This window comes from Anomaloglossus baeobatrachus, chromosome 7, assembly GCF_048569485.1.
Source record: "Anomaloglossus baeobatrachus isolate aAnoBae1 chromosome 7, aAnoBae1.hap1, whole genome shotgun sequence".
Lineage (NCBI taxonomy): Eukaryota > Metazoa > Chordata > Amphibia > Anura > Aromobatidae > Anomaloglossus > Anomaloglossus baeobatrachus.
The window spans coordinates 16,557,034-16,579,119 of NC_134359.1; the positions used below are offsets into that span (position 1 = coordinate 16,557,034).

The following is a 22,086-nucleotide window of genomic DNA, read 5'->3' on the forward strand; positions in this document are numbered from 1 at the left end:
CGGCCTCCTCTTATGTGTCGCCCTCTAGCGCCATGCTGCTTCCTCTGTGGGGGGATGTGATTGTGGATGGCGGCCTCCTATCGTGTTTCGCCCTCTAGCGCCATGCTGCTTCCTCTGTGGGGGGATGTGATTGTGGATGGCGGCCTCCTATCGTGTTTCGCCCTCTAGCACCATGCTGCTTCCTCTGTGGGGGGATGTGATTGTGGATGGCGGCCTCCTCTTGTGTGTCGCCCTCTAGCGCCATGCTGCCTCCTCTCTGGGGGGATGGATGTGATTGTGGCTGGCGGCCTCCTCTTGTGTGTCACTCTCTAGCGCCATGCTGCTTCCTCTGTGGGGGGATGTGATTGTGGATGGCGGCCTCCTCTTGTGTGTCGCCCTCTAGCGCCATGCTGCCTCCTCTCTGGGGGGATGGATGTGATTGTGGCTGGCGGCCTCCTCTTGTGTGTCACCCTCTAGCGCCATGCTGCTTCCTCTGTGGGGAATGTGATTGTGGATGGCGGCCTCCTATCGTGTTTTGCCCTCCATCCTCTCCTCCAGTGTCTGGATACACCATAGCACCATAATCCGACCTCGTGTGTCCGGGCTTCGCTGCAGACATATCTGTGTGGATTATGTTCTTTCTTTTTTATTTTGCTTTGTTTTTTTATACATATTTATTAGGTAATTTCTATTTAATAGTATATTTATAATGTATTATTTACTATTTCCACAATAATACTTTTGTCCCTTTTGGGCATAAAAGTATTTTTCATAGATTTCTCCCATATCACAATGTCATTTTTTATACTACATCATTATACCCGCCGGCCCACAAGGAAACGTCTCCGGGCTCCAGCCCAACATCGATGCCATGTAAAGAGATAAAGAGCCCTCACCGATTTAATAAATCAATAATACACAGGAAATTAAAAAACCTTGAACTATTGTTATCAGAGAAATGATCTTCTTTTCCCTGGATGGATTTTTTACTCTTCAGTCTGCATAATCTACTTGTATCCTCAGTGAATACAGACTTTCCCATTACGGAGATAGGAGATGACAGTTGGTGCTTATTGAGTTCTATGGAGAACTTGCAGCGCAATGTCTGTGCCGGCCTCCAGCTCCTCCCTCGGCCTCCAGCTCCTCCCTCGGCCTCCAGCTCTTCCCTCGGCCTCCAGCTCTTCCCTCCATAGAATCTTATAAGCACCAACTGTCTCTCTCCTTGTCTCAGTAATGGGAATATCTGTCTTCTCTATTTTTGCTTCATCCGTTTTCCAAGTTGATCCTCATCCCGATAACACAAATCTTCTATCATTTGTCTCCAGATCCTCCCTCTCCGGGATCAGAAAATTTACAGACATGTTTTATTATTGGCGATCGATGAACTGCAAGTTGATTGGTTTGTGTGACACGAGGACGGCACGACTTTTTGGGCGCACTTCTCCCAGGTCCGGATCGGGTCGCACCTGAAACTTCTTTATTAACTATAGAAGGGAAGAAAAGAATTATGAAAAATGCATAGATTTTCTATGTGATACATAAACATGGCTGTCATTTTCCAGGAATAGCGCCGCAATTGTCCATAGGTTGTGTCTGGTATTGCAGCCCAGCTTATCTGAGTGCGCAGCAATACCACACACATCCTGTGGACAGAAGGGGCGCTTTATTTTTGGGATTGGGGGAAGCAGCCATGTTTATCTAATCCACGACAACACTGTTTAAAAGGGTTGTCTATATATGCACCCAATTAACATGACAAAATATCACCACCCTGTAAAACCACTGAGCTGCTGGGGCTATTCCAGCCTAAAAACAATATCAGCAGCAGATGCACAAGGCTGTTTGCTGGTTTGCTACAATGTATCAGTCTGGTGTTGAGCTCACAGAGCGTTGTCTGCACGGGATACAATTGTATCTATTAGCAGAGCCCAGGACTAGAGTTGAGCGGATTGGTAATAATCCGGATCCGGAGAGAGAAAAGAGAGAGAAAAAGAGAGAGAGAGAGAAAAAGAGAGAGAGAGAGAAAAAGAGAGAGAGAGAGAGAAAAAGAGAGAGAGAGAGAGAAAAAGAGAGAGAGAGAAAAAGAGAGAGAGAGAGAGAAAAAGAGAAAGAGAGGGAGAAAAAGAGAGAGAGAGAAAAAGAGAGAGAGAGAGAAAAAGAGAGAGAGAGAGAAAAAGAGAAAGAGAGAGAGAAAAGAGGAGAGAGAGATGAGAAAAGAGAGACGAGAGAAAGAAGAAGAGAGAGAGAGAGAAAAAGAGAAAGAGAGAGAGAAAAAGAGAGAGAAAAGACGAGAGAGAGAAAAGAGAGAGAGAAAGAGAGAGAGAGAAAGAGAGAGAAAAAAAACCACACACACATAATCCGGACCGGATCGTGCAGCCGGATTCCCAGGTCCAGGTCAGACCCGGATCGGATGCTGAAACCACGCGGATCCGGACTTTTACAGTTCGGGTCCACTCAACATTATCCAGGACTAGATTTCGCCTGTGTGCACATGCTGCATTTTTGGTTTTTTTGTTTCCGCTTTTTTTTGATGCAGATTAATTAAAATCTGCAAGAAGAGTGCAAGGTAAAACACATCCCAGCAAAGTCTATGAGAAAGTTCTGTGCACACATTGCAGATTTTTTCCTTGCAGAATTTGGTGCAGAAAAAAAAAACTGCAGCACAAAAATTGATGTCAATCGTTTCTGCATTTTCTCCAGTGTTTTTCCTATCACAATGCATAAATAAAACACATTGAAAAACGCATCAAAAATGCATAAAAAATCCTCAAAACCATGGCAAAAAAGTGTGGTTTTCCTGCCAAGCGAGGCAATTTTAGGTGCAGAAATTCTGCAAGAAAATCTGCAATGTGGAGCGTACCCTTATTGAGGATTATAGGAGCGTCCTCATTCCCTGACAGCAAAAATGTCAAGGTATTGCAAAAAAACAAACATATTCTGGTTGTAGGTTCTCACCTGAGAAAGGGCCAAGTGCAGTTCCAGCTCAGCCACCCGGCGGCCTAAACACCCTCTCACCCAAATCCAAAGGGGATGGAGCTGAAGGGGTGATGCTGTACCCCCTCGCTCCGCAGCCACCTCCGGGGAAGAAAAGTTTCCGGCTCAGGAAAGTTGTCCTCGTCCCTGGAGAGCACATAGTGACAGAGGATGAACTGCGTCTGCAACGGAGAAGGACGTCACACCTATTGCTGTTTATAAAGTCCACGTTGTCGTTTTTTTAAATTTTGATGGTGATTTTTACAAAACTCACATTTTTGGGGAACACGTAGCCGTCTAGAACCACTTCAGAGTCCAATCTGATTCTACCGTTCTCCGGAATCACTGGATACAACCTAAATATGAAAATAAAAAAATAGAAATGTTTTTTGAGGGGGTCAGGTTGGACCCCTTCACGGTGGGGCTATTTTTGATTTTGACATTCCTCTTCTGTTTTTTTTTTTTTGTCCTCTTCTCTCAAGAGCTATAACGTTTTATTTTGTTTTATTCCGGAACCTCATAATAGCTTGTTTTGTGCAGAACAAGTTGAATGACTCCATTCTCTTTACCATATACTGAGTAACAAAAAAATTCCAAATGTAGTGAAATGGTTAATGTCCCACCCCGAACCCTTCCAAAAGTACATCATTGGTTTTGGTGTTTTGATTTTATGATGCTCTTGGTGCTATAAAAATTACTTAGCAGCACGATTCTTCAGGGCAGTACGACTATGGCGAGAACAAATATGATGATTTTATTTATTAATGAAAAATTGTAAAAAATAAAACCCTCTCTCTTTCTGTAATATAAATATATAAATATATCTATATATATATATATATGTATATATATATATATATATATATATATATACACATACACATTATCATTTTCCGAGACCTGTGACTTTTTTATATCTTTGCTTTTGGAGCTTAGAGGGATGTTTTTTATGTGGGCGGGCTGATGTTCTCATTGTTACTATTTTGGAAACACACTGTATATGACACTTTGATCGCTTTTTAGGTGGTGACTGTAAATGGTAAATTATGGATAGAGCAGACTTTTATGGACGCAGTGATACTGAATCTGTTCTTTTTTAAATTTCTATATTTTTAGATGGTGTAAAGGAGAGTAATTATACATATACGAGGGGCGATCCAAAAGTAATGATAATCGGTTATTTCTATTGCACACAGAAATTAAAATAAAATGTTTTCTTCTCTCTTAGGTACCCCACTATTCCAGGAAAAAAAAAAACACTTAAATAGGCCACGATTCCCGGAAGCTACATTCATTTGAATATGAACTGCAAGGAAGTGAACATCAAAATGGAAAAAAAACGAGCTCAGAGCTGTCATCAAATACCTCTGCTTGAAAAAAAATGACTACCAAAGACATACACAGCGACTTGGTGGAAACATTGGGGACTCTTCTCCTCCTTATTTCCACAGTTGCACGCTGGACCAAGGAATTTAAACTGGAAAGAACATCGACGGAAGATGAACATCGTGAAGGATCCACGTCCCTCAATGAAGAAAACGTGAAAAAAGTTGAAGAAGTTGTATTGGCAGATGGAAGAGTGACTATCAGGCATGTAGCTGAGGTCACAGGGATCTCATATGGCAGTATTCAAAGAATCTTTGCAAAAGAATTGCATATGAGAAAGGTCTCCGCGCGTTGGGTGCCAAAAATGTTATCCGACGAGCAAAGAAGAAACGAGTTGACATTTCAATAGCAAATCTCGAAACATTCCAAGCGGGAGAAGGAGAATTTTTTGTCACGTTTTTTGACCATGGACGAGACCTGGATCCACCACTTTGATCCCGACACTAAACAACAATCGATGACATGGAAACGAGCCGACGATCCGACGCCGAAGAAAGTTACCATGGCAAACCATTCAAGAAGCGGCTTTGAACTGGTGGAACACCCCCCCTATTCGCCAGATCTAGCCCCCAGTGACTTCTTTCTCTTTCCTCGCCTCAAGGAACACCTCCGGGGCAAGAAATGTGACGACAATAGCGACGTGATAACCGCTATTAGGGATTTTTTTGAGGGTCAAGATCAAGAATTTTTTTTCGAGGGAATTCTAAGTTTAGAAAAGAGATGGACTAAATGTATAGACTTGTTAGGAGACTATGTAGAATTTTTTTTTTTTTTAATATATTCATTGTGTTTATTATTGATTATCATTACTTTTGGATCGCCCCTGGTATGTATAATTTACTTTTTTTTATTACTTGTGACTTTACTTTTCAGTTTCTCTCAGGCACTTGAACCAGTAATCGTTCAATTGTTTCTTCTATATACTTTGATACTTTAGTATTTTAATGCATAGTGCAAATAACGATCTCCTATGAAGCCCAGCTTGCTTCTATTAGTGGCATCTGCCAACTGTATAAAACCTCCGGCCCCATGCCTGTATAGTGAGGACTTAGTTCCTGATCCCGCTCCATATACCCACAGCCTATAACATACAGGTACATCACAGTGTGGGTAAGGGTAAGGCTACTTTCACACATCAGTTTTTTTCCATCAGGTACAATCCAGAAAAAAACGGGTAAAACGGATCCGGTACCGCATCCGTTTTATCCCCATTGATTTGCATTGTTACTGATTGTACCTGATGGCTTTGCGTTGCATCCGTTTTTTTCCGGATGCGGCAAAATTAGTTAAAGCGGCGGCCGGAGGCAACGTAGCTTGCAACGTTTTTTTGTCCGGCAAAAAATAAACGCATCGCGCCGCATCCGGCTGCTGCGGCGCATTTTTCAATGCATGCCTATGGACGCCGCCGGATACGGCGCGATGCGGAAAAAAAATGCATCCGGGCCGCCGCATGTGGTTTTTTCCACTGCGCATGCTCAGTAGCGTGCCGCAAACCGGAAAAAAACGGACGGGCCGCATGTAAAAACTTATGCAAAGGATGCGGTGTTTTCCACCGCATCCGTTGCATAGGTTTCACCGCTGGATTGAGCCGCACTGCTAAAACCGGATGTGTGAAAGTAGCTTAAATCGTTTGTCCAGGATCAGACTTCTCCATAGGGTAGAGTTCCACTTGTGCAGAGCTTGTGATGTGAGAGCAGGGGAAGAGATATGCTAATAACCCTCTGCTGCAAGTGTCAGCCGAGGGTCATGTGACTGTGATGAGATCTTGCGATTGTATCACAGCTGCTGAGGGAGGAGGGAGGTGAGCACTTTCTACCCATCTCCTCCACTACCTGTCTCTGCGTGCATCGTGCTGCAGTCGGATGACATGGGAATGCAGTGCGATGTTTCACACGCTCCCATAGACTTGTATGGTGGTGCGTGAGCCGAGACTCTCTGCCAACGCAGCTTGCTGCAATTCATTCCGCATGCCACTATAGCAGGAGAACTCAATCACAAATGGACACTGCCCCATAATTTTGCACTGGTGCGAATACAATCCGATGTTTTATCGGATTGCACTTGTCCATGAAAATTGCAAGTGGAACCAAACCCATAGGTTGCATTTCGTATTTCAGGCTGGGCTCTAGATAGTAAAAATTTCTAAGCTGAATACCACACTCAACCTGTAGACAGGAGTGGCGCTGTTTTCGTAAGGCTGAGTCACATTAGTGTATAGAGTGTATAGGCATGTGATGTGAGTGCATTGGATGTGATATGCTAATGACAATCGGCTAAGCTCTGCTGCCAACGTGAGCCGAGTGTTATGTGACTGTGATCCAATCCTGTGATCGGATCACAGCTTCAGAGGAGAGGGAGCGATTAAATTCCCCATCTCCTCCAGCCTGTGAGTATATCGCACTGCACTTGGATGTCATCCGAGTGCAGTCTAATGTTTCACTTGCACCCATAGACTTGTACAGGTGCGAGTGATCTGAGATTCACAGACAATCGCAGCATGCTGTAATTTTTTCCTCAGTCCGATTAGGGCTGAAGCATGGTCTTACATGGGGTGAGTGCAGTGCGAGATTTCTCACTGCACACATGCGAGTCGTACGCAGTTGTGACTCTACCCTAAGGCTGCATTTACACGCCCAGCAATCATCCATTAAAACAGATCCATTGGCAAAAATAAAGTTATACAAACACAATTATTTTTGTCCGTTTTGAAAATATTGAGTTTTGCAGGATCAGTTTTTTTAACATTGGAATCTATGGAAAACAGATCCATTACTGATTGCTATTTCACTATGTGTTCTTCTTGTATTTATAAAGGATCCGTTTTTTTCTTACTGGATCCGTTTCAAATGGAAGGATCCATTCTCCATCGACTCCCATGTTAAAAAAACGGATCCTGGACAACTCAATATTTTCAAAATGGACAAAAAAGTTGTGTTTAAATGATTTTTCACCAACGGATCCATTTTAATGGATGATTACTGGACATGTGACCTCAGGATAAGAAAGCCGCTATCATTTGATAATCCTGTGCATAGATTATATTACATTATGATTTGGTTTATGTACTCACCGCAGGGTTTCCTTGAGCACCGCCTTCAGCAGGGGCATTTTGGAAATATCGGAGGTGCTTGGAGTACGATCGGGGATAATGCTGATCACCTCCTCATACAGCGACTGCTGAATTTCTGGATTTCTTGCCAATTCGTATAAGACCCAGGTCAGGCTATTAGACGTCTGGAGAAAGCGGAGAAGTCAGGTGGAGTTAGAGTCGCTCACAACCAGGGGGGGCTACAGTAATGAAGGGGCGTATGGGCAGCAATGCTGAAATATATCACTGGTGAGCCATGAGCTCATATCTACAGGCGGTGCAGATACAGCAGTGTCCAGGGGATGGCGCCACATTAGATATCAGTATTATAAATGGCGCAAGGTTGGGGCGTCCGTGACTCCTGGTACATATTTTGCATTAGGGGGTCTTAGCTTTAGGTTATGCCTCTGCCCACAAATACTATCCGGGTATTACGCACTGTGTCCACGCCGGCCTGCAGCATCTCCGGAAGGGCCCCATAGATCTCCTTCTTACTCAGATTTCCATTGGTGATCAGGTGAGTGAGATAAGCCCCGCCGGGGTCGTCACCGCGCCGCACACGCCCTTCAATGTCCTTTATTTTATTATTTATTAAAGTTGTCCCTAAAAATCCAGAAAAAATATGTAAATTCTTAGCACAAAGTTTTTCTCAATCTCAAATTTGTATTATTTATATTAAAATGATTCTTAGCTATAAATATTATTTATATGTGTTTAATTAGCCACGATACCTGCGCTCATATTCGGGAGTCACGTGACTCGGTGCCACTTACCGTAATTAAATATGATGTCCCAGGACTCCAGGAATCGGCCCCAGTGCGGCATCCAGGCCCGGGTCCAGTGCGGCAGCCGCTCGATCACACTCTGATTCTCCAGCATTACGGCGATGGAATTGATGAATTTCTGTGTTTCCGCTGGAATCTGTTTTTGTAAACACCCGATACGAGTCTCAAAAATCACAGAACAGATGCCTGAGGATGGATACAAAGTATCAGAGATGATTGACATCAATGGGAGACGTCTTGGGTTAATTTCCTCCTCTTCAGTAATGTTTGCTCAGCTCCTTCTGTCCCATAGACATTAGCGGACAGTTTACAGCCACCTTTCCATTCACGGCTTTGACTGGATATCCAAATCCCCCTTTTCCCAATAGCTGGGAGTCCTGTGTTTACTGCCCCCGTAGCACCGGCCGAGCCGCTCGGATCCGAAACCGCGGTGGCTCGAGGGGTCTCCGGACTCGGGGGTTTGCGCGGACACTCCAATTAAAAGAAGTGGGGGAGTATGTACAAGGGATTAGGAAGTTCGTGACGCCACCCACGGTGCGTGGTAAGGTGTAGGGTACTACCGCTGCTGTTGGGGAGCCCGGTGGCAGTGGTAAGGCAGCAAGATGTTTTTAACGCCTCCGTGGGTAGGGGGTTTGTGCCCCGGGACCCGGTGACGGTAGTGAAGGGGTGCCGTTGGGGAGGAAATGGTTTCTGCGTACTCACTCAGTCCAGGAATAATGACACCGACACCTTGTAAACCAGAATTCTGAGTACCGCTGCAGCAGGGAGGGGATACGCTTGGATCCGTGTCCTTGGTGTTACTTGTTGGCCCGTGGCCTTTTCCTTGGCACCTTTGTCTCTGTTTGGACCCTGTAGTGTGGAACTAGTCGGGTCCCGCTCACCCGTAGGGCTAACGGAGTGAGCTTGCTCTCAGGGTTCACGCTCAGGATTTTCTGGACTGTATGTGGGAAAGTCCTATCCCATCGGTGCGCTAGTACCCCGATTATGGAGCGGGTGAGGGATGAATCTTGAAAGCTTCACCCCCGTCGGGTAAATTACCAGGACGCTTGAAACTACTTCCTGGCCTAGGGTCCACGTACCCAGTCATGCCCTGGCCCCTGCCCAGAGATGGCTCAAGGCCGCCGCTGCCTTCCTCGGCAGATCAGTGCCCCTTGACATGATCCCCTGCGACCGGGGTCCAGCTCCTACCAGGCCCAGACCAACGTTTGCCACCTAGGATTCAGGAGCCCAGCTCCCACCCGTGACCTCTCCTCTCAAGAGTCACCTTCCTACTGCTCTGCTTTTGACACTTCTCACCTCCCCTTACCATAGTGGGTGGCCCTATTCCCTTCAGGCCCCCCAATGGTGTGCCTGGTGGGTGTGGTGTGAAGTGTTCCCAGGATTTTGACTGGCTTTGATCTCAGTAACACCAAAGAACAGGGATCCATAACCAAGGAGGATTAGATATCATGCTGAAGGGCAGGTTGCACGATACCCTGTGACGACCTGTAGGCCAGGGCGTCACACTGTGCATAGGCCATAAATATGTTGTTATGAAGGCTCTGCACTTACTTTCGAAAGCAAATTTATACATCAAGCCGGCAACGTTTTCCACCATGCTCCCCGATGGACTCTGCGCTCTCAGATCCTGGATCTTGTTGATCAGATCAGGGATAATCTCGTTCACGGAGTCCGCGTAGAGCGCTGCCTCGGTGGGCTTTATCATCTTCTGGTTCAGTACTGAGCGCAGCGTTTGCCACTGATGTCCCTCTCTGTAGATAATAAGAAATTAACTAGAGACGTCCCCATGACCAATGCCAAAATACTGTCCGTCACCCACTTACTGATGGCAGGAGAGAGCGTGCATTTTTTGGCCAATTTGGATGATCGGGCAGTAGAGTTGTAACTATGGAGGGTGCAGGGGCCATAAGGAGCCATACAGTCCTTGGGCCATAAGGGACAACCAACAGTATTAAAGACCCGTGATGGTTGGGGTCCTGTAGGAGACTTTGCATTGGGGCACAAGAGCTTCAAGTTCTGCCATTGTAGCAGGTGTGGACATATCATTAGTGCAACATGTGCAGCTGCACTGGCGCCCAAGAGGTGAGAGGGGCCTATATGTCTATAACAGGTAGAATTGTGCTGTATGAGGAGCTATTGGACATCAAAGGGCCCATTTCTTCTTCTTGTTAGGGCAATTTTCTGTTTGTGTTCGCCAGTGCTTTGTCGAGCACCATGACCCAACAGGAGCCAGACGCCGACCCTTCCTCCATTAACGCTTGACAGCCGCTCCCTCTCAATAGTAGAGGCGGGGCTTTATACTTATGCTAATTAGCATGTTAGAATTTTAACCTGCAGGATTATCCTTGAATCAAATCAAAAGACAAAAGGAGATGCTCCAAGACCCCAATGCAATATCCCTAGCAGTACAGACACGGGGGGGGCAGCATGGTGTATGGAGTGAGTGTGGAGGCGTTACCCTTCTGCTGCTGTACATCTGGGTCCCGTTCACTTCCATGGGCCTTGCACAACGCACGGTCAGGAATGAGACAACCACCTGGTAAAACTTCCATAACTTTCCTGAACAAATGTTTCACAGTTGATTTCTATTTCTTTAAGGCATATGTCATCATCTACAATCATTCTTTTCCATACCCGGCCGGGCTCTACAGTTACGGCCACCATGGTTTAACTTATCCTCCTGTCTTTGACCCAATCCCTCAGCAGGACGGCTGGGTGCTCGGCTCGGCTTCCTACAGATGGATGGGCTCCTGATGATGCCCCCGCTGTGCTAATGTTCCCTCAGGTACTAGTCGCTGCCGGCCCAAGGAAGGGGCGCTCACCCCCTGTTCCCCCTGGTCACTGGTATGACGCCTCACTGCAGACGAGCTCCCGTTTTTCTGTCTACTCCTCTCTTCTTACTTCTTCAGTCCTGTCACTGTCACCTCCACACTTTCCAATCCACTCTGCATCGTCCACCCCTGCAGGTCCTCTCTCTTGTCCTTCTCACTCTCTCATCCTTTCCCTAGCTGCCTCTGCCCGGGTAAACCTCTGCCCTATATGAACGACTGTTCTGGGGACTGTCCCTCCCCACTTAACCCCTGCTGCCCTGTCACTCCCTATCCATCCCCTCTCACTAGGGGACTAGTGACACCCAGTGACCGCCGGCCATATCACAGGAGGATACCATAGAATAATACAGTATGGTAAACCACAAACAAATACATTGCAGTATCCCAAGTCACCATATCAGTCGGGGGGGAGTAGGGCACTCCCTATTACACTCACTCGGTCAGTGGTCCATAGGAATGTCCCCGGAGGTCCCGGTGCTCCTTCCACAGACTCATGTGCGCCCTCACCGGATACTTTCCTTCCTGTTTATAAAGGGCCTCCAGGAGGTCGGGGCTGGCGATATTAACCATATGCTGGTGTCCATAGTGAGATGCCCACATGGGTCCATACTTCTTTTTTTGTTTTAGCTTAAAAAATAAAGGCCCGTATTAGACGCAGCAACACTCATCATAAAATAAGGTCACAGTGATAATAGTCATTGGGCACATACAAAATCTGCACAAATGCAATGGAGAGAGGTGTGTGTGGCCCGCTCTATACACCACCATGGGAGATATGGAATCGGTGGGTGTGCGTCATATATCTCACCCCATCACTTCTAATATTGCCCCAGTTTCATGGGCAACCGCCTTAAAAAAAAAGTAATTCTTTCCTAGGAGAAAACCAACAACATCTCACCCCTGACTAAAATTTAACACATGAACCTGGTCAAAGAGCATGGCCGGCCTGGCTGTGATACAGACTGCACCAATAAATACCGCACTTACGTACACAAATGCCCCTGGCTGTCTGCCATAAAGCACTGATATGAATGACGCGAGGGAGACGCAATGTGAATCTATTCACATTCTCTATTCTGTCCTAATAAAACTTTGTAATGTTCAGAGCTCTATTTATTTTCTGATACAAAGCTCCAAATCCTCTGCTTAGAGGGGTTGTCCCCCAAAATATATATATCACATCTACGATACTGATGATAAAATAATTACAAATATTTGCCGTTTACAAGCTGCTAAAAATCTGACCCAGTGAAGAGTTATGCCATTACCTTCCATAGTATGGCGCCACCTAGTGTTCAATGTGTAGAGCAATGAGAACGTCCACCTAATGAGTGGAGAGCCGGTCACACACGCCCGATCACAGCCAGGTCTCTACAGGGCAACCCACAGAAAAAGCCAGAGAAGAAGCCATGTCCACCGGCCGCTTTCCCATGAGGCGGAGGAGCAGTCGGCTCCTTAGATAGACGTTCCCATTACTATACACTCTGAACACCAAGTAGCCCCATAGTATATAAATGTCAGAAGCCGCCACTGAAATCACATTTTATCACCATGTAAATTGCTAATATTTTTCATAATCAATACAGTGAATGTGACACACATGACTGAGCATAGCTAATAGGCAGGAGAGGAAAAACTCTGCACAGTAACAAGCTTCCAGAGATAGAAGAGTTAATAGTTTATTTGTATGAATTGACAAAATACAAAATGAATAAATAAAATAGAAATCTAGATTCCCTCAATATTCAGTGACCTCCCGTCTCCTCCATCCTCAATATTCAGTGACCGCCCATCTCCTCCATCCTCAATATTCAGTGACCTCCCGTCTCCTCCATCCTCAATATTCAGTGACCGCCCATCTCCTCCATCCTCAGTATTCAGTCACCGCCTGTCTCCTCCGTCCTCACTATTCAGTGACCGCCCGTCTCCTCCATCCTCAGTATTCAGTCACCGCCCATCTCCTCCATCCTCAGTATTCAGTCACCGCCCGTCCTCAGTATTCAGTGACCGCCCATCTCCTCCATCCTCAGTATTCAGTCACCGCCTGTCTCCTCCATCCTCAGTATTCAGTGACCGCCCGTCTCCTCCATCCTCAGTATTCAGTCACCGCCTGTCTCCTCCATCCTCAGTATTCAGTGACCGCCCGTCTCCTCCATCCTCAGTATTCAGTGACCACCCGTCTCCTCCATCCTCAGTATTCAGTGACTGCCTGTCTCCTCCATCCTCAGTATTCAGTGACCGCCCGTCTCCTCCATCCTCAGTATTCAGTGACCACCCGTCTCCTCCATCCTCAGTATTCAGTCACCGCCCGTCTCCTCCATCCTCAGTATTCAGTGACCACTCGTCTCCTCCATCCTCAGTATTCAGTGACTGCCTGTCTCCTCCATCCTCAGTATTCAGTGACCGCCCGTCTCCTCCATCCTCAGTATTCAGTGACCACCCGTCTCCTCCATCCTCAGTATTCAGTGACCGCCTGTCTCCTTCATCCTCAGTATTCAGTGACTGCCCATCTCTTCCGTCCTCAGTATTCAGTGACCGCCCATCTCCTCCATCCTCAGTATTCAGTGACCGCCCGTCTCCTCCATCCTCAGTATTCAGTGACCTCCCGTCTCCTCCATCCTTAGTATTCAGTGACCGCCCGTCTCCTCCATCCTCAGTATTCAGTGACCGCCTGTCTCCTCCATCCTCAGTATTCAGTGACTGCCCATCTCCTCCGTCCTCAGTATTCAGTGACCGCCCATCTCCTCCATCCTCAGTATTCAGTGACCGCCCGTCTCCTCCATCCTCACTATTCAGTGACCGCCCGTCTCCTTCGTCCTCAGTATTCAGTGACCGCCCGTCTTCTCCATCCTCAGTATTCAGTGACCGCCCATCTCCTCCATCCTCAGTATTCAGTGACCGCCCGTCTCCTCCATCCTCACTATTCAGTGACCGCCCGTCTCCTCCGTCCTCAGTATTCAGTGACCGCCCGTCTTCTCCATCCTCAGTATTCAGTGACCGCCCATCTCCTCCATCCTCAGTATTCAGTGATCGCCCGTCTCCTCCATCCTCAGTATTCAGTGACCGCCCGTCTCCTCCATCCTCAGTATTCAGTGACCTCCCGTCTCCTCCATCCTCAGTATTCAGTGACCACCTGTCTCCTCCATCCTCAATATTCAGTGACCGCCTGTCTCCTCCATCCTCAGTATTCAGTGACCGCCCGTCTCCTCCATCCTCAGTATTTAGTGACCGCCCGTCTCCTCCATCCTCAGTATTCAGTGACCGCCCGTCTCCTCCGTCCTCAGTATTCAGTGACCGCCCGTCTCCTCCATCCTCAGTATTCAGTGACCGCCTGTCTCCTCCATCCTCAGTATTCAGTGACTGCCCGTCTCCTCCATCCTCAGTATTCAGTGACTGCCCATCTCCTCCGTCCTCAGTATTCAGTGACCGCCCGTCTCCTCCATCCTCAGTATTCAGTGACTGCCCATCTCCCCCCGTCCTCAGTATTCAGTGACCGCCCGTCTCTTCCATCCTCAGTATTCAGTGACCGCCCGTCTCCTCCGTCCTCAGTATTCAGTGACCGACCATCTCCTCCGTCCTCAGTATTCAGTGACTGCCCGTCTCCTCCATCCTCAGTATTCAGTGACTGCCCGTCTCCTCTGTCCTCAGTATTCAGTGACCTCCCGTCTCCTCCATCCTCAGTATTCAGTGACCACCTGTCTCCTCCATCCTCAGTATTCAGTGACCGCCTGTCTCCTCCATCCTCAGTATTCAGTGACTGCCCGTCTCCTCCATCCTCAGTATTTAGTGACCGCCCGTCTCCTCCATCCTCACTATTCAGTGACCGCCCGTCTCCTCCGTCCTCAGTATTCAGTGACCGCCCGTCTCCTCCATCCTCAGTATTCAGTGACCGCCTGTCTCCTCCATCCTCAGTATTCAGTGACTGCCCGTCTCCTCCATCCTCAGTATTCAGTGACTGCCCGTCTCCTCCGTCCTCAGTATTCAGTGACCGCCCGTCTCCTCCATCCTCAGTGTTCAGTGACTGCCCATCTCCCCCCGTCCTCAGTATTCAGTGACCGCCCGTCTCTTCCATCCTCAGTATTCAGTGACCGCCCGTCTCCTCCATCCTCAGTATTCAGTGACCGCCCGTCTCCTCCATCCTCAGTATTCAGTGACCGCCCGTCTCTTCCATCCTCAGTATTCAGTGACCGCCCATCTCCTCCGTCCTCAGTATTCAGTGACCGCCCGTCTCCTCCATCCTCAGTATTCAGTGACCGCCCGTCTCCTCCGTCCTCAGTATTCAGTGACCGCCCGTCTCCTCCATCCTCAGTATTCAGTGACCGCCCGTCTCTTCCATCCTCAGTATTCAGTGACCGCCCGTCTCCTCCGTCCTCAGTATTCAGTGACCGACCATCTCCTCCGTCCTCAGTATTCAGTGACCGCCCGTCTCCTCCGTCCTCGGTGTATATATATATATACTGTGTAGTACTGTTAATATGAAGGATATATATATATATATATATATATATGTATATATATATATATATATATATATATATATATATATATATATTATATATATATATGCTCTGAGGCTGCGTTATCTCCGTGTTGAACCTTCCACCCTTTATAGATGGCGGCGCTTGGTGCAGCTGTAATCATCCTGTACTTTGCAGCACCAACCTTTGTCCTCAGGTAAGTGAATATACATTAACTAACCAACTCTATAGAGAACACCTTGTGCAGAGAGACTCAGGTCAGGGGCGGACATGTCGCTGGTACAACATGTGCTTCCACACGGGGCCCCAGAGGTCGGGGGGCCACATCCAGCTCCAAAACACAGGGAATTTGTAATTAGACGAGTCATTGGATTGCATAGGGCCACATACTGTTTTTGCCCCTTCTGTCTGCATCCGCCAGTGATCAGGTGCTTACACTGAATGACCACTGCAGTAGAGACCCCCATCTACGGCAGTAGCGCATTGGACATCCTTCGGCCTTCAGATCTGCAGCAATGCATTGATCGTCAGAACGACTCTTCACATTCTCCTCTGATCTTTTCATAAAAATAATCCTCTTATGACCTTTTTCATCAGAGCAATTTTTCACACCCTCCTGTGACCCCTCTTATCAGAACGATTCTTCATATCCTCCCCTGACCCTTTTCATCAGAGCGATTTTTCACACCCTCCTGTGATCCTTTTATCAGAGCAATTATTCACACCCTCCTGTGATCCCTCTCATCAGAACGATTCATCATATCCTTCTCTGATCCTTTCAGCAGAATATTTAATTACATCCTCCTCTGATACTGTCATCCCAATGATTCTGCAAATCCTCCTCTGTTCCCCTTTTATCAGAATGATTCTTCACAGCCTCCGCTGATTCCTTTCATTAGAATGATTTTTTACAATCTCCTTTGATCCATTCATCAAAATGATTCTTCACATCCTCCTCTGATGCCTTTCATCAGAACAATTTTTCATGTCCTCTTCTGATCCCTTTCTTCATTGAGTTGTGTACATCTCCTCTCTCTGGATGTTTTTTATTGATCGCACCAGTCTTGATTTTTCCACCAGCTGTTGATTGAAGTCCCACTGAATTTTCCCAATTCTAAGGTGGATTCCTATTAAAACTGATTCATAGGAAGCTGATCGCTTGATTTTATGCTGCAGCCGGAGGACACGGCTCCAATTTCCAAAAAGGGAAATTCCATCCGTGACTGCGGCAAGTCAGTGCATTTTACAGATGACAAGACTGGGGAGGTTTAAAAAGTTCAAAGAGAATGCGATGGTGCAACCTATACAGTGGCGGTGTACCACGCGGTCGCTCTGAGGCCCCTGAGTCATGGGGGCCCGGTGCTAGCACAGCCCCCCCGCCTGTGCCCATTATCTCATGTTCATCTGTATATTGGCATCCCGGATGCTGATACAGTTGAAAACTATGAAAAAAGAGGGAGCGCTGCACTAACACCCGCTCCTCCATCATTCTCCTCACTGTCTGATGTCTCAGCGCAGCGGGTATGATGATGGCACTCCAGCACGCCCGCTGTGCCCAGATGGGCAGAACTCCAGAATGACATAGAGACAGGAGCAGTGAGGGACCGAGGAGACAGAGTGCACTGGTGGCCATAATACTAGATGTCCAGGAGGACTATGGGGGTGCATTAAACTATATGGAGGACTATGGGGTGCATTATTACATATGGAGGACTATGTAGTGCATTACACCATATGGAGGACAATGAGGTGCATTACACTATAGGGAGGACTATAGGGGGTGCAATATACTATACGGAGGACTATGGGGTACATCATACTATAGGGAGGACTATGGGGTGCATTATACTATAGGGAGGACTATAGGGGGTGCAATATACTATATGGAGGACTATGCGGTGCATTACACTATATGAAGGACTGTGGGGTGCATTATACTATAGGGAGGACTATAGGGGGTGGATTATACTATAGGGAGGACTATAGGGGGTGCATTATACTATATGGAGAACTATGGGGTGTTTATTATTTTATATGGAGGACTATGTAGTGGCTATTATACTATTTGGAGTGATATAAGGGAGACTTTATACATTATGGAGGGCTATTTGAGGGCCATTACACTGTATGCAAGCAGTTATACAATGTGAAGGCTTGTGTGGGGTCTATTATACTGTGCAGAGGGCTATGTGGAGGCCATTATACAGTTTGAAGAGGTGTAGGGGCATAATACTGTATGTAGGCCCGATATACTACATGGGAGACTGTGTGGGGGTTGCCTTTGGGGGTTATACTGTGTTGGAGTATAATACTGGATGTAACTCAGGATCAGTACAGGATAAGTAATGTATGTACACAGTGACTGCACCAGCAGAATAGTGAGTGCAGCTCTGGAGTATAATACAGAAGGTAACTCAGGATCAGTAATGTAATGTATGTACACAGTGACTGCACCAGCAGAATAGTGAGTGCAGCTGTGGGGTATAATACAGGAGGTAACTCAGGATCAGTAATGTAATGTGTGTACACAGTGACTGCACCAGCAGAATAGTGAGTGCAGCTCTGGAGTATAATACAGGAGGTAACTCTGGATCAGTAATGTAATGTATGTACACAGTGACTGCACCAGCACAATAGTGAGTGCAGCTCTGGAGTATAATACAGGAGGTAACTTCGGATCAGTAATGTAATGTATGTACACAGTGACTGCACCAGCACAATAGTGAGTGCAGCTCTGGAGTATAATACTGGAGGTAACTCAGGATCAGTACAGGATAAGTAATGTAATGCATGTACACAGTGACTGCACCAGCAGAATAGTGAGTGCAGCTCTGGACTATAATACAGGAGGTAACTCAGGATCAGTAATGTAATGTATGTACACAGTGACTGCACCAGCAGAATAGTGAGTGCAGCTCTGGGGTATAATACAGGAGGTAACTCAGGATCAGTAATGTAATGTGTGTACACAGTGACTGCACCAGCAGAATAGTGAGTGCAGCTCTGGAGTATAATACAGGAGGTAACTCTGGATCAGTAATGTAATGTATGTACACAGTGACTGCACCAGCATAATAGTGAGTGCAGCTCTGGAGTATAATACTGGAGGTAACTCAGGATCAGTACAGGATAAGTAATGTAATGTATGTACACAGTGACTGCACCAGCAGAATAGTGAGTGCAGCTCTGGAGTATAATACAGGAGTTAACTCAGGATCAGTAATGTAATGTATGTACACAGTGACTGCACCAGCTATGGGGCACCCCCTGTAGTCCTCCCTATAGTATAATGCACCCCATAGTCCTCCATATGGTGTAATGCACCGTATAGTCCTCCATATAGTATATTGCACCCCCTATAGTCCTCCATATAGTATAATGCACCCCATAGTCCTCCATATAGTATAATCAACCCCATAGTCCTCCATATGGTGTAACGTACCCTATAGCCCTCCATATGATGTAATGCATTGCATAGTCCTCCATATGTAATAATGCACCTCATAGTCCTCCATATAGTTTAATGCACCCCCATAGTGAGTGCAGCTCTGGAGTGTAATAGTGATTGTAGAATTTTCTAGAGAAATATATTAAATATTTAATAATAAAAAAATAAGAAAATCAAAAAGTCAACCAATAAACACTTATCTAAGTGAATATCAACCTGCAGTGAGGTATATATGACTATGCAGTGACATAGGACTACCTGCATGTCTCCCCTCCTATTGAGCAGGGATACATACAGTAAGTACCCATATCGGACGTCTGCCAATTACTATGATCACACCATGGATCCTTTATTTTGGTCCAGTTTATATGTTTATAACCAGCACCTCCACTAATTCGCTATAGCCATGGTGTTGGACATATTGGCAGATGTTTGCACTTTCCATTAAACATCTGCATAGTCCCCTTTTTTGTCTGGATGTAGTGACATAGCAATTTGGCTATTATATTATAACACTAGCTGTACTCCCCGGCTTCCCCAGGGTTAATAACTGTTGTTAACAAAATAGAATGTATTAACGCTCGGGATAGTAACCGTCTCTCTGTTTCTCTCCCATTCTCTGTCTGTCTCCCCCTCTGTATATCTCTCTCTGTCTCTCTATCTCTTTGTCTGTCTGTCTCTTTCCCTGTCTGTCTCTGACTGTGTCTCTCTCTTTCTCCGTCTGTCTCAATCTCTTTCCCTGTCTGTCTATCTATCTCTGTCACTTTCCCTGTCTGTCTCTTTCCCTGCCTGTCTCTTTCCCTCTCTTTCCTTGTCTGTCTCTTTCCCTCTCTTTCCCTGTCTGTCTCTTTCCCTCTTTCCCTCTGTCTCTTTGTCTGTCTCTTTACCTGTCTTTGTCTGTCTCTTACCCTGTCTGTCTCTTTCCCTCTGTCTCTTTCCCTGTGTCTGTCTCTTTGTCTGTCTCTTTACCTGTCTTTATCTGTCTCTTACCCTGTCTGTCTCTTTCCCTTTCTTTCCCTGTCTGTCTGTTTCCCTGTGTCTGTCTCTGTCTCTTTGTCTGTGTCTGTCTCTTTCCCTGTCAGTCTGTCTCTTCCCCTGTCAGTCTGTCTCTTTGTGTCTGTCTCTTACCCTGTCTATGTCTGTTTCTTACCCTGTCTGTGTCTGCCTCTTTCCCTGTCTCTTTCCCTGGCTGCATTGTGACATGCCAACATTCCATATAAGGGCGTGGCTGCGCATTCTTCTGAAGTTCTGGCTGCATTGTGGCTCCCAGCTCCATTCGCTTTAATGGAGGCAGGTTTTTTGGCCAATAACTGTAAAGCATGGGGTTAAAATTTTCCCTCAAAACATAGCCTATGATGCTCTCGGGATCCAGAAGTGTGAGTGTGCAAAATTTTGTGGCTGTAGCTGCGACGGTGCCGATGCCAATCCCGGACACACACACACACACACGCACGCACGCACGCACACACGCACGCACGCACACACACACACATATTAGATTGCATGTGTGCTTTATATCAGTTTAGACATGTTATGTAACATAATTGTTTTTACTATTGCCTCCTTACACGTTGTTACTTGTTACTAATTGTTACTCCCTCACTTTGGAGGGGAAACGCGTTGTCAGTTCATGTTGCTTATTACAGCACTCCGAGGCATTAAACACCTAATGTATATATGAATATTGTGCTGTGCCTGTCATTACACTATGCAGATATATTTTGATTATACATACCTATTAGCGTATATTCTCTTAGATAAGTGTCTGTTGTTTTTTGTTGTTGTTTTTTTTTTTTAATTATAAATATTTTAATATATATATAAAATTAAAAGTGTTTTCTAAATCTACCATGATGTGAAAATAAATCTGTATGTGATTTATCAAGTGAAATGTTTCCTAGTAGCCTAATAACAATCCTGCGATGTGATAAAACTGTATCTGTATACTTGCAGCCATGGCAGAAGCCAAAGCTACTTGCTGACAGTCTCCTTGAAGTGCTCAGTCAGTAACATAAGTAAATCTTCGTACGTTTCCGCTGATCTTCTGCAGGTTCTCATACACACAGGGAATAATGATCGTCATTTTTACTGTTCTCTTACCTCCATCTCATGCATATAGAAGATATATCCCCGCAGCACCATCCAGTAGAGCGATTCCAGCTTGCTGGGGCCGGGTAGATCTTTAATAGTTTTGAGGCTTTTTCCATGATCAGCCTGCACTTGTGAGACCCCCAGAGAAGCCTTATATCTGGCTATAGGGGGTCGGTGCGAGGTGTTCAGTATGGAGCGGGCACCCCTGCCTAGCCGGGCTGCAATCATCTCACAGGTCTGACTGTTTCCTATGAACACCTACACATTAATACCAGGTGAGCTCCTTTCCAAAGTCCACCCTCTGGGGGCGTCGCACCATTATACGGTGCTGTCAGGGCCAGGCGGTCGGGCAGACCCAGGAGGTGGATCCACTGGTCCGAACTCTAAGATGGTGGTAAGGAGTCCGGTAGCTGAAGCACTATGGGCAGCAGAACAGTCCGTGCAAGTGAGTGTAACGGAGAAGTCCCTGGGACCACGGAGTCACAGATGGTAGTCCGGGTGACGTAGCTCAGGTTCGGAAGCCGAGATGAGGTCAGGCGGGGTCCGGAACCTTTGGAGCGAGATGACGGGTCACCGCAGGGATCCGAGATGGTACGGACTGTCAGATGGCAGACGGACAGCGTGCGGGGTTCGGGATTCAGCAGGACCGGATGGCGAGGCAGGATCAGCTCTAGAAGAGAGATACGTGAGTATGGCAAGGAGACACAAGGAGACCTGACTCCTAGCTTGGAAAACACGAAGATCAGGCCTCGCCCCCTTGGACAATAAACCCTTATATACCCTGTACCTGTTTAGCTTCATTTCCTGTTAATGGACGCTGGCCCTTTAAGAAAGGGTCAGTGACCGCGCGCGCGCCCTAATGCGCATGCGCGCCGCCCGGGTGCCAGAAGCCAGGGAAGGAAGCTGAGGGGAGGACGCAGGGGAGCCGGCCAGGGCCTGGGAGGCCGTCAGACGCCGGGATCGGAGGCCAGGGAACCTGGGAAGGACGGGCACCGGAGGCTGGAGAGCGGGGAGCGTGGCAGGTGAG

General features: G+C 46.7%; 1 protein-coding gene across 1 annotated transcript; it reads right to left on the minus strand.

The window, feature by feature from the left end:
• Window positions 1-640: 640 nt before the first annotated feature.
• LOC142245810 (sterol 26-hydroxylase, mitochondrial-like) lies at window positions 641-21,287 on the minus strand. The gene is given in 10 exon segments (XM_075318780.1): window positions 641-1,463; window positions 2,935-2,993; window positions 2,996-3,134; window positions 3,227-3,308; window positions 7,409-7,572; window positions 7,866-8,029; window positions 8,200-8,397; window positions 9,763-9,962; window positions 11,479-11,669; window positions 21,069-21,287. Coding segments are annotated over 10 exon segments (1,533 nt in total). The 3' UTR covers window positions 641-1,346.
• Between the last annotated feature and the right edge of the window lie 799 nt (window positions 21,288-22,086).